This window comes from Patagioenas fasciata, chromosome 9, assembly GCF_037038585.1.
Source record: "Patagioenas fasciata isolate bPatFas1 chromosome 9, bPatFas1.hap1, whole genome shotgun sequence".
In the NCBI taxonomy this organism is placed as follows: domain Eukaryota; kingdom Metazoa; phylum Chordata; class Aves; order Columbiformes; family Columbidae; genus Patagioenas; species Patagioenas fasciata.
Genome location: NC_092528.1, coordinates 21,381,021 through 21,394,113, shown reverse-complemented (window position 1 = coordinate 21,394,113; position 13,093 = coordinate 21,381,021). Strand labels below are relative to the sequence as shown.

Here is a 13,093-nt window from a genome sequence, read left to right as displayed (position 1 = left end):
TTCCTTCCCAATAGGCTGATGAATTTTTATCTAGATCCAGAAATAAAGAACAACATGTTGTCCTGTGGGGGTGGATGCTACGGATGCTCATCTCAGGCACCCTGCTGTTTCACAGCTGGCAGCAACAGATAAATTTATCAGTTGTCTGAGCCAAGGTTCACCAGATGGAATCGCATCGCACTTAGAGGTAACATTGCACTATAGCAGCCTCAAAAGTAGAGGAAGGTTTGGGTATTAACTCATCCCAGCTTCCAAGCTTTGGACTTACAGAAAATTTGGAACATAACTGGGAATCCTGAGGCCAAATACCCGCAACTTAAGAGCACTTAATACAGCAGCTGCAGCTGGCAGGGGTACTACAATTCACAGCAAAGCTTTACAGTGAAGCCATAAGAAGGTTGTTATCTTTGTTTGGCTGATAAATTGCAACAGCAAAGATTTTACTGTAGAAACAAGTAAACTTCTCATTGGACCAAAGAGAAGCAATATTAAATCGCATTCTTCCACATTTGAGAGAAATTTACATAGAGGTCTGTTAATGTTTTGGTATTTGGAGAAATGGCAGCTTATAGGAGCAAACGGAATATCATGTATTCCTGATCTCCTTGGCAAAGACCATAAAATCAAAGATAAAAGAGGTGTGGTGGGTACTGGCTAAAGTATCAAAGTATTTCACGAAAGGCAGTAGGGAATGTGGTAAACATTAAAAGAAATTGTCGATAAATTCAATCCATCCTTGGCAGATCCTCTGTAGGGGTACAGATGACCCTTGTCTTTAAGTCACTTGCTGCACTTGTTGAGATCCACCATTAAATCACATCCCAATGTCCTGTCTGGTGGCTGCTGCAGAACAGGGAGGTGAGCAGAGGTGGGAAGAGGACACTGGAGACTGCCAGGCCTTGGGTCTTTGAGGGTGCTAAAAGCCCTCACAGGGCTCCTTTTAAATGCAGGGCTCCTTTTAAACGAATGATGAGGACTTGCTACAAGGCAGCCTGCCTAAAAGAAACAGACTTACATCAGAGGGCCTGTGCAAGCGTGGTCCGCAAAACCACTGTTTGAAGTCACTCAAAGATGTGGTGAGCCAGCCAAGATGGCCCATCAGGTGGGTGCTCTGGTGTGAGTAGTGATGTTCCTGCAGATCGTCTGATGGGGCGCCTGTGCTGAATGCAAGCTGTCAAGGGTTAAATACTTATCTTGGCACTTGCAAACTTCTGTAATAAGAAAGCTTTAAAAGAAAGCAGCCATCTGCTTCAGGAAAAGCATCATGCAAGGATCAGCTTGCATTGCTTACCAAAGCAGTGAGATGAGGAATCAAACAAGATGGGACAGGCAGCCTAAACCTCAACTGCTTTTAAGCTCTGCTGCAGGAGCTCAGTCCTCCCTATGGTTTCACAATGATTTACAGTTACAAATGTAATGAATGCCCCAACAGGAGGCTGGAGAGCCAAAGGTGACAGCACCAAAAATGCCTGTGTACCCAGTTCCTGGCAGGGGGCTACGGCAGGTGCCGACCAGCAGCTCTCTCCACTGGGATGACCACAGGCACTGCCTTGGACTTTTCTTTTTCTGACACTTTAAAAACTGTCTGTCAGCAAAATGAAGTAACAGGCAGTCCAGCTCCTTCTGCATGGGAAAACAAAATGAGCCCCCAGTGAAGGAACTGGGGAAGAAAGAGGCATGTGGTATTTCCAGCTGTCTTGGTGCTGTGTGGGAGCAGACGTGAGAAATGACCCCCATTGCTTAAGCCCTTAACTCTTAATACTTTCTTTGTTAACACCAGATGGAAAATCTCAAAGTCTGAAAGTGTAGTGAAGATACACTACAGGAAGGCACACAGAGTTAAACGAGTCATTGAGTGCTCATTTCTTCAGTTCAGTACATCTTGACGTACCATTTGCTTCAGCAGAAATGCTACCAGCTTCCTGGGATCCATTCCAGATTTATTCCAGGGCAAGACTGAACAGGTATTGCCCAAAATAAGGGACCTGTGAGGTTGCCAAAGAAAAACACTGGGGTAAGAAATACTGGCTGCCACTGCCCAGACCAAAGGTTTGACCTGAATTTCAAAAAGGAGCAGAATTTGGCCCAATTCAGACTCCTGGTTGCCATATCTTCCAGTGATCAACCAAAAGAACTCTGAGCCAGAGGTTCTGCAAGCTCAGGTAAGCTTTTGGATGATCATCCAGATGGAACCTTAAGTACAAATATGTAATGTCTGTCAGTGTGAATTAAGGTTTTGGAATGGGCATTTCTGTAATATTTATGATAGCCTAAAACCAGCTGATCCTATATCAAGCTCATCACTATTTGCAGAAACAAAATTAAAACATAAAAAACCTGAAATGAACACCAAGAAATGAAATAAGAGCTACTTCTTTGATGGTTTCTCGGAGACAAGGTACATGAGGATATAGAGGCACTGCATAAATTACAGGTGGAGAGCATCTCTAGCTATCCTATGGGTATCAAGTTCATATACCCACACCTGTCTGTATGTCTGCATACCTACTGGTTTGGTAAAGGTTAATAATAATGCCTTTCTTCTTTTCCAACTACCATATCTACAAATTGAAGCCTACTGTTGCCGCTAGCGCAACACACAACTAATATACATCTGTTTCTGGTGATAGTTTCAGAAATGACTTGGTGGTTTAGTAACTCAGGCTTTCATTGTATCATGTGAGGGGAACTAGAAATCACTGATATTCAGAATGTGGTATCATCAAGATGTTTTTGTCATGACACATTCTAGTGTTATACTCTAACACTGCCAAAAGCTGTGGCAGTGTGTGGCAAAAATAGTGTTTTGTTGTTGTTGTTTTTCCTGTGTCTATTTGAAGATCTCCTGTTGCTAGTGTTTTTTATTATTAACTACTGTTACTAATGTATATTTTCACATGTTAGTGGAAGAATGTGACAAAGGCATTTCTTAGCAAGTTTGTGCAGTTTACTCTCCAGCCATGACTCACCCTTTACTCTGAGAAGCAAAGCCCAAGTGACCCCACCATGGTGAGCACACAGGCATCACCAAGGCAGTTCCCTTGGTAACACGAGTCATGCAAAAACATCCAAAACACCCTCTGTCTTCTGCTCACTGTCCCTTGAAGTTGTTGCTAAATAAGTGGTTGCTAAACCTCGTACCTGAATTTCAGAGGTACAATCAATGTATCACAAAGCAAAACCTTTTGCTTGCAAGCAAGTTAACTTTTGCTACTGCCCTGATTTCAGCTTAATAGGATTATTTTTTTCTACTATATTATCTCTAAACACTGTCTGCCCTTATAAACAAATAAAGGAAAGAGCTTCTACGTCCTCAGCTAATTCCATTGTCATTAGGGATCTGCTGAAGTCAATGGAACTATAGCAATTCAGAACATTCAGCCCAGGGTCTGCTGGGTGTTTGGCGGTTCCAGGTGCTCGTGATCAAGGCTAGAATAAGAGCAGTTAAATAGTTTACACAGCAGTAAGTGTGATTTGTTTGTTGGGGATGGTTCTGTGGAGTTTTTGGCTGGGACATTTTGAAGAAAACAGCTTTTTAAGGGCATTTGACTGAAGAATTTGGAGCTGCTTGAAATGGGGAAAGATGTTTGCAAGCAAGAGGAAAAGCACTATTTGTTTATCCAAGGTATTGTGTCTGGTATTCTGAAGTATTTCCTTTGTGCATTATTTCTTAAAGTATCTTCATGCCTTGTGCTGCAGGCTTCTGGTGTAAAGTATGCATATTGAACTGCATCAAGATGACACTTTTTCTGTGTTTACTGTAACTGAAGTTCAGTAAGGCTGAATGTATGTACTTTCCTTCTTGTGTAGGCATGTGGTCATGGAAGAGCTGTGCAGAAATGGATGTACTGATTTATGCCCACCACTGTCTGACAAGACCAGATGGGGGTCTCAAAGTTTTGGTTTAGTTGATAGACTGTACTAAACACAGCCTGGTTCTGCTGCTATTAAGTGTGAATTATCTTTGATGAAGCCAAGTCACTTTTGGAGTATTGTAGAAGGTGAAACAGAGCCAGCTTTATAGGCAATAGTAACAGAATGATATTTAGGCTAAAATGAGTCAATATTTGGAAAATTCCACTCTTAGTAATAAGACCTTGCCATAGGGAGACTGATCAGTGCTGTCTGTAAGGAGAGAGCCTGTATCAGATGGGGGAGTGTGTTAGTAGCATAAGACAGAGCCTGAGTGCTCCAGTGGCTATCAAAAGGCAATAGTGGGGATGCAGCTTAGGGGGAACACGAGGGTGCAGCCAGGAGAAAAGGAATGTGGGCACAAAGTCATCTGAAATTAGGAAAATAATATACCGGAGCTTTAGTTGCAGTGTTGCATAGGGGACAAGTGTGGGTGGTAACCTGCTTGGTGATGGGAGGAGATAAAACCTGATTAGTGAGGCCTAGGGTGAGTGTGGCATAGCTGCAGGTTTCAATTAAATAATGAGGAAGTAAAGGCAAGTTTGGAGAAGGTGTAAAATGACAGATTTGAGCTTTTGGGCTGCTTGTCCTTGGTAGCCCTTGATGGTGATGTTGTTCCCAGCCAGAGACCAGCATAAAGCTGCCTGACCTGCTTTTCCAGGGCTGCTGGGTCCTGCTGGTGTCAGAAGCACGAGGCCCTGGCTGTGTTGCATTGACACTTGTCCTATAAAACTGACAGCAATAATTAATGATAGTCCATATATCTGTAATATCTTCTTCCTCGAGACACCTAACAAAACGCCATTGACAACATCTTTGAAGGCTGGAGTTCAGCCAGCTTCTTGAAAAAGAAATAGTTGGCCATGATCCTACAACAGGCAGCTCCAGTCTTTAATGCTTATGACCAGGGATGAGGGACTTGTTTTCCCTTTTCCCTGCTGGCTAACTCCCTCAAATAAACAACCCTTCCTTACAGCATATACTGTATATCCAGAACTGCCTAGGGAGTCTTTAAGGATGTTAACTGCTCAACCTGAGCACCTAGCTGGTCTCAGCTTGATGATCAAACTCCAAAGCCATCTCCTCTAGTTGAACAAATGTATGCGCTGTAGTCAGTTTTATTGAGTGGGAGCAGCTGCCTGTAGTATTAGATGGTAGATCTAATAACATGTCACTGGAGTAGTTCTGGGCTAGGCTGTAGGAATAACTTATTAAATATAACTCTGAGGGAACCATTTCTGCTAGTTTTGGAGAGATTACAAACAACCAAGAAATAAATGAGTCTTTTTTCTATCCTTGGACTATTGCACAGGTCAGGGCTTCTCTAGTTATTTGTGGGCTGAATCTGTTATTGACCATTGGATTTCTTGGCATGAACTGAAATTTCAGCCTCCAGGTGCATGGTCATTAACCATGGTGAAAATAAATGATGCATTTGTCTCATGTGATGAGTTTGCCTGTGGAAGCTGCAGATGGCTTGACTGACTTATGACTGTGGCTGGGTACTTGTCAGGTGCCTACAAAAATGACCAATTTGGAATGGCTGCTCTCCTGTGTGACATGATGGTCCCTCCTACAGATGCTGGGCACTTGACTAGGAGCAGTGCTACCAAACAGCCATGGATTTCTGGTGTCTTTGTAGAATTTGCTGCTTCTGGGTTGAGCGTGTGGTTGTAAGGATAAAAAGGGATTAGATTAAACTCAGAACCTTTGTGGTGAATTTTGGTAGAGCTTTTCTGCTTAAACTTTTTGCCTTGCCTTTTCTGATCACTGTGACATTAGTCACTTGCTGGTCTTCTTGATTCAACAGCATAAAACAAAACAGCTGTGATTTGCACTGCAGGAGCAAGGATGGGAGCTGAAGCTCTCCAGCATCGTACATGTATGCGAAGGAGACTAATGCAGTCGAGACAGAGACAGCACTGAAGACCACTTTAAATCCTTGAGTGGGGGCCTGAGTGGAGCTGGAACAAGCCATGTGCTCATGCAATTAAGGCTAAGCTGTGCTGCTTCTTGAGCACTTACAGGTCAGCTAACTGCTATGTGGTCATCTATTTAATCCCCAAATTGAGCAAAATTGTCACCTGTGCTGCCTGGAGTCAGCAGTGGGTTTCTGTCTCAGGCTGTGTAACCGCAGAATCAGATCCTGAGGAGTGATTGCTGTTTTAGCAGCACCTGTGCTCTTGTTTTGCTGGTTGTGTTGCTTATTTTTATGGATCAGGAGGTTGCAATCAATTCCAAAAATACCAGGAGTACAGCTAAGCTCATGAGATCAGGAGTTGATGTGTACTTGAAGAAAAAACATTTTGAAAGTAGTATTAGTTTTATAATCGCTGGAAAGGATTGACACAACAAGGAACTGTTTTTTCTACTGAGTGAAACAGAAAACAAGGAATCAAAATTTCCAGATTCTGTTTTCAGCTTTTCCATTAGCTTGTGTTTGGAAGTGACCAAGCACCTTCCTTCCCTGCTTTTGCCTCCTGTAGACAAGGCAGAGTGGTAACTGGGAAGAGAGGTGTCCTGTGGCTTTAAGACTGTACAGTAACAGAAAGCTTTGGTGAAAGCTCCTATGGAGATATAAAAAGATTAATCTGCAGGCATCTGAGAACACTTATGACTTAGCTTTTAGTCTTGTATCTGTTATTTCACTTATGGGGCTGTTAATATCTCATAATGCACATCAGGCCACATCTTAATGATTTAAAAGGGTCTGTTTTATCTGTAACTAGTGAGAAATGCAATTATTTTTAGTGTAACTTCTGTATCAGTCAGACAAGGGATATTAAATGGCTTTAATAACTTGGAGGCTTGTTTCAAGGTGGTGAAAGCACACCATCCTGCAGATTAGGTTGCTGCAGCTCCAGAGCTGGTGTGGGGGAAAAACAGAGGAGCAGGAGCCCTGGAGGCCAAAAGATGGAGGGCAGAGGGATGTGGAGAGGGAGGAGTAAGGTAGTTTACTGTGTCATATATAGCATATTGGCCTAAGGACACCTGGGGAGTAACAATGAGACCTGCGTGGGACAGAGAGAATCTAATATGGATGACAGAGCAGGGGGACACTGAAGGATGGACATGTGCAGATTGGGAGTGGGCTGAAGACCTGATGAGGGGAGGGAAAGGTCAATTCCTTCCAAACTAAGACCTTGTGCTACAGCAAATCTCAGCCAGGAGCAACCTTTGGCTCCTAATGCTGACCTACTCATAGCTGTGAGGCAGCCTGCAGTGCTGAGACCTGGCAGCAGCGGGATGCTTTACATCCTGCTCCTCCATCCCCGAAACTTCCAGTGCTTGTCAAGACCATGCAGCTTCACCCAGAGCTAATTAACTGTATTGGCAGAGAGAAACTTTAGTTTTAGGCAGTAAAAAAGACCCAACCCACACAAACAAAATACCTGTGACCATGTGGGTAGGACATGAATGGGCTTAAGCTATTTCCAGATTTTTTATTCTTCTCTCATTTTAGATATTTTGTCTCCCCACCAGCCTTTACACATCAGCAGCAGAGTTAAAAGTACAGTGAAGAATGGACAGTTTCCTAAGCTTGCCACATCTCTAGTGTGGAGAGCTACTGTTCAAATAAAACCAGTACAGAGACTAATTGCTGAGAAACAGTGGGATCTTTCAAAGCTCTAATTAAAGGCAATTTAAAAGTCTCCACTGATATTAGCAGGAGCATAAAACTGCTGCTGGACACATACTGGTTAGCAAGGCCAACTTACCAATGGAGGGATGCAGCTGAGCTGTTTTAGAAATGGGCATGGCTCTGCTGAGTAAATTGGGAGTTAAATTGACCGAAATTGTGCAGGAATTTGACTCGTTACCCCTCCTGCACACCCCTGGCAGTGCAGGTAGGAAATGATATTTCTGAGCATTAAGCGGCAGGTGTGTGCCTGTGCTGAAGGGCAAGTGCGGTGCTAAGTGAAGTCAACTTGGTCTGGACCCAACCCAGCAAAGCACATTGATATGTGTCTGAAGCACAAGGGCTGCAAGTGTCTGCGGGGCTGCATCAGGAGAGCAGATTTTCGGTTCTGTATTAAACGTTTTACCTAAATGACAATTAAGTCGCCGTCTGGCTAACTTGGTGCTTTCTATCTTGCTTCATTTCTGGTAAAACCCCTGTTGGAATCACACTGTCTCTTACTTTTGCAAACCATCAAATATTTCACCCATCAGCGTTTATGTGTCAGTGGGTGCGTACCAGTGAGTCCCTGGCTGTGTGGGAGCCGGAGGGAGTTTTTCCACTGAGTTCAACTGGCACTAAAACTGTTCCTGTAAAAGTGCATTTCTACAGTTGCACTGTAGTATCTCTGCTGTAGACCTCTAGTTAAATGTGTATTAAACTCTGGGGTCAAGCCACCTGGCAGTAAATTAATGGTCCATAGTGTAGCTACTGCTGTGATGCCTCTCTTTCATTGAAAGAGGCAATGTTGCTGTAAGTGACTTATCTGCCCAGAATAATGGTGGTAATGGTGCTTGTGGCTTGCATCTGCATAGGGGAGGATGCTAGTTGCATTTAAACAAGATTATGTGAACCAAAAGGCATTTCTCAACCCAGGGGCACTGCAGAGCTACAGTGTCCCAAAGGGAGACTGTCATGGGAGTAGGGACTTCTGACACGTCCCCCCCATGCATAATTTCAGAGAGGTTCACAGAGACCCCTTCACTGATTGGGTTTTACTACCTCTGCCCTTTTCTTGGAGGGGTATTACAAGCATTGATAGTTGTTAACCTCTAAATAAGCATGCAGAAACCAGGAGACTCCTTTGCTACCACTGCCTCTCTGTTGGCACAACATGCAGCATTTGGTTATTCGTACATTTATCTACCAAATCGTCCTTAAATATAAGAGAGAGAAATATTTGGCCATTCTGGACACATGCAATACTCCATTTTACTAGGTTGCCAGGAAGGCAAGGTTCAGCACTCAGCATCGGAGTCTCCCCAAAAGGCTGGCATGCAAAGTGGCACAGAGAGGGGGTGACGTCTCTGGCTCATTTAAAAACAAGAGTAGAAAAAGAAATAAGTTACATTTACCAGCTTTGAAGGTGGGAAGGGTGCCGAGGCCTTCTGCTTTCCTTTCCCATTGCTGTGCTCCTTGTCTCTCTTGGGCCCCATGTTGCAAATCCTGTGCTCCCATCTGAAGAGCACTGGCTGCGGGCTCCCTCCAGAGCCCGTTGACGCAATCTGGGTCATTAGGAGAAGGTTGTCAGGAAGGATCCTGCACCTCCCTGCTGTGCTGGTGCTGAGCTTTGCCTTCCAGGGTGGATGAGGGGCTGGGCTTGTCCCAAACCCTGCACCAAACCTGGCTTGCTCAACCCACTGCAGCCTTGGGACTCCTGGGGTATCCCCTGAAGTGACCAGCCGAGATAAGGGAATGCTGGGGCACCACACTGGGGACACTGGGGAAATACCCTGTGGGATTCATCTAAGCATTTTTGTTGGCTGGGGAGAAGTCGATGGCTGAAGCTTAGCACAGAGTGTCCCTGCAAGGTAGAACCCACCTGCCCTGCCAAGAGGCTGCTGATGAATAAGGGGGATTCTGGTAAGGTTACAAAGCTCTCCTGGGGAAACACAGAATTTCTTCAAGTGGGACTGAATGGACTATAACCGAGAGCTAATCTGTATGGCTGTTTCATAAGTTTCCCCAGTACCTGGACTTGGCACTCAGCAACAGACAGTATATGTGCTGAGAATAACTGATTTCTCAGAAACACCATGTAAGAATACACACATGCAGAGGTCTGGAGCAAACTCTATCAGTTTCTTTGTATTTCAGCTTTACCTGTAACAATCTCTGCCTATTACAACACCACTTTAGTACCAAGGGACAAGATATGCTGTCAAGCACCATGGCTTGGTGGAGGCCACCATCCACCTGGCAGGTCATATTCCTCATAAATCCCCACTTCTTTCTGTGACCTTATTCTGGGTATCTACACAGACCAATGCTAGTGGCAACAAACCTAACTCCAAAGCCAATGTTTAGACCATTGCTAACTTCCTGCTCATTTACTGCAGTCAGAATGCACGAGCAAAGTCAGAATGCAGATATTCCTCCAACCTAGGACCACACCATATAGGGGCTGTGCTGCTGTTGGTCTGTGTTCAGAACAGCTCTGTTGCACAGCAAAAGTCACAAGCAATGGATTTCCAAGGCTTTTCAGATTAATAGTCACTGCAAAGCAGTGGAAGTGAAGACTTAAGTTCCTATCTGACTGCTCTTTCTGTTCAGCTGCAGGTTTTTATCCAAGGTATTTAAATGCTCTCTGCCTCAGTTTCTCCACTTGTAAATGCCTAATCTACCCATTTGCTATTCTCGGATTAAAAGCACTGTGGTGAGATACTGTTCGCATTCTAGCAGCTGCTGCTTGTACACATTTGAAAAAACAAAACTCCGAATGTTTTCTGGGAAGTATGGATATCCAAAATCAGCCTGAGGCTGGAATAACAGCGCTGTTGTGGCACAGCATGATATTTGTAAACTGGTGAGTCCCTGAAAGTTTATGCTTTGCCTGTGGGAAGTTTATGTGCAGTTACTGCTTTCTCAGTCCTTCTCTGTTTTACATGCAGGTGTATAAATTACTTTAATTTCACCCTGAAGTGGATAAAGATAATAAATATGAAGTCAAATAAGACCAAATAGCTCATTAAGCGCATGAAAGCTGGCAGACTGTTTTAATTTGCTACCACTACACCTTTAATTTGCCTGGCACAGCTGGGAAGTGCAGTGAGTGAATGCTGTACAAGCCCCTGGGTGCAAAGTTGGAGGAGGATGGACAGTGAGTTACCCACGGTCCGGGAGCCGTGCCTTGGAGTTTCCTGACAATTTCTCTCTGTGGTGCTGAAAGCAGCTTGCTGTCAGCATAATGCTTCTTGTGCCCCTTCCCTACCCCATATGCTCTTTTCAGTCTATATGCAGCATTCTGGAGTACTTTGCTCTCTAAATGAGATGTCTGTGAGGTATTCAAGCATGTTGTACCCCTCAATAATAACATTACAATATGCATCACTAAAACATTACTATAAGCATCTAGCTTCAGCCCACAAATGCTGCCAACAGCTAATTCATTCCTCAGATAGGGGAGTGTAATTTGTATTGTAAAACAGCACTTGCAACTTTTTGTCTATAAAATGTCCTTTGCTCAAATCCTCAGTTAAATCCTGGCTCTCACCAGCATCTTCTCAGATGCAACTGCTCTAGGAAATCATTTTCCCGGGTGCACTTAGCAGAAAAGTATGAATCTGGTCTAAACCACACTTCTTTCTTTACTCCCTGATACTTCACGGCAGCACATATAAGCTCTTGGCACCATCCCTGTCCTGAACACTTTGGCACATCCTGCAGTTTCCCCCAGTAAGGATCAGGTTTACCTTAGCAGCAGTGGAGTAGCTGTGCCCAAAACGGAGATTTCAATGGGATCTGACAGGGAGATTTTCCCTCTCATCTACATATTTCTGTAGTTTCCACCTTTGGGAAAACAGCCTATTTACAAGCAGGAGGTTTCTGTGTATCTTGTCTCTTGATGTCTTCAAATATTTCTCGCTGCTCTCGCAGTTCCCGGGCAGTTTTAGTCACTCCGTGTTTTTTAAATAGAGGCAAAGCATCAGTGTTCAGTAATCATTCAGACATGAGCTGCCAGAAGGACATGACTCTGAAGAACCTCTGAATAAAGTCAGTCCCAAAAAGCTGAGCTTTCTCTCTCCAAACTTTATTTTATGAAACTTCTTGTTATCTTCACCTTCATAAAAACTCCTCTTCCCATCTTCTCTGCCTGTGCATCCCCAGCTGCCCAGGCTCCTCCAGGACATGATGGACATCCCCAACAGGGCAGGATGCTCAGCGTGGGGTCAGTACCTTCACTGTCACTTGGCAAATTTCATCCCTCTCACTTGCTCCTGGGAAGAAAGCTGCAGGAGTTGGGCAGGAAAGCAGGCTGAGGGCTGGGACAGTCCAGATATTGTGCCGAGTCTGTGACTGGCACACAAATGGGCAGCGCCTCAACTGGCTGAGCAGACTTTACTTTCCGAAATGCTGGGGCTGTGCAGAAGCAGTTGTGCAGCTCTTTCTCCAGCGCTTGCTCAACCCTGCAGATCCTTGCTCGTGCTGATGTGAAATCAGGGACTTCACAGCCTTTCCCTCAGTCACCTCCATCAGACCAGTTTGTCCTTGGTTGGTGTTTGCTTTTCTGAGTCAAGAGCATGCTGGAGAGACACTCCCTTTCATCTCACTGTTTTCCCATACTGTGTTCTTGCTATTTGCTCCTATGGCAAAAATAAACGCTGCTTTTGCTTGCGTGGTCCACAGTTGGTTGTGATAGGATTTCCCCCCCTATCTCTGTTTAGAATGTAAGGTCTCACGAATTAAGAAGCTACAGCCTGTCTAGATCTTATACCAGTCAGTCTCTGATTCATCAGAGGATCTCCTTGGTAACTAGCTGTTCCTCTCTGATGATTTGTTACAAAGAAGCTTTCGCAATTTAAAGATAAAATACAGTGAAAGCAGAATGAGGAGCTACACTATATAGATACCTTATACAGGAACATATGCCTTGTGTTCATGTAGCTATACTAGTTATTTTCTGATGTGTGTGGGAAGCAGCCTCACTGTGAAAGAGAGTGGTATCACCCCATGGGTGGGAAACATGCCCCAGCTGCCCCATCTCTGCTATAAATCATTTTTGCTGCTCTGGGGCCAGTAACCCCATGTGCAGGGTAAATAATCCCACAGGAGAAGATGATGTTGGCATCTAACGAGGGGCACAGCAGTTCATACTTTAATAAGCCAGATTCCTGGCCTTATGTGGGACTGATTGCCAATTACAAAGATTCAGAGAGAGGGTGACTTTCTGCAGGAGGTTTGCCCAATGTGTTTGATGCTGCCTTGTAGACCTCCTGCTCCCTAATGAGCCTCTGCTGCCTGACCCCCCCCCCCCAGCACACAGCAAAGCACTGTCTGTGTTCTGGCAGCTGCGCAGGTCAGAAGGAAGGTACTCACTGAAGATTTTTTTATTTGTTTGTTTTTCTTTTTATTTTCTGGGAACTGACACTGCTGGACACGTTGACCCAAGGTGAGGCTAAGAATGCTTCATGTTTGAAATAGTTGGTAATTGAGTTCAAAAAGTTGGTGTAAGTGAAATTTGACCCGCATAAGCCCAAGGCTGGGAAGCTCTGTGGTGAGAGC

At 44.4% G+C, this 13,093-nt stretch overlaps 1 protein-coding gene across 8 annotated transcripts in view; it reads right to left on the bottom strand.

Annotated features, from left to right (window-relative positions):
• LOC136105257 (calcium-activated potassium channel subunit beta-2) overlaps positions 1-13,093 on the bottom strand; it is a 142,502-nt gene that overhangs the window by 38,088 nt on the left and 91,321 nt on the right. Inside the window, exons 1-2 of one of the 8 annotated variants that reach the window (XM_065844939.2) lie at positions 11,284-11,372; positions 8,947-9,096 (exon numbers count right to left, since the gene is read on the bottom strand). The exons of 5 other annotated variants lie outside the window; for them this stretch is intronic. In XM_065844939.2, coding sequence (XP_065701011.1) covers positions 8,947-9,096; positions 11,284-11,357 — 224 coding nt within the window. In that variant the 5' untranslated portion in view covers positions 11,358-11,372. Of the gene's footprint in view, positions 1-8,946; positions 9,097-11,283; positions 11,393-13,093 lie in introns of those variants that run through there. 2 more of the 8 variants (XM_065844931.2, XM_065844929.2) reach the window with 2 other exon arrangements.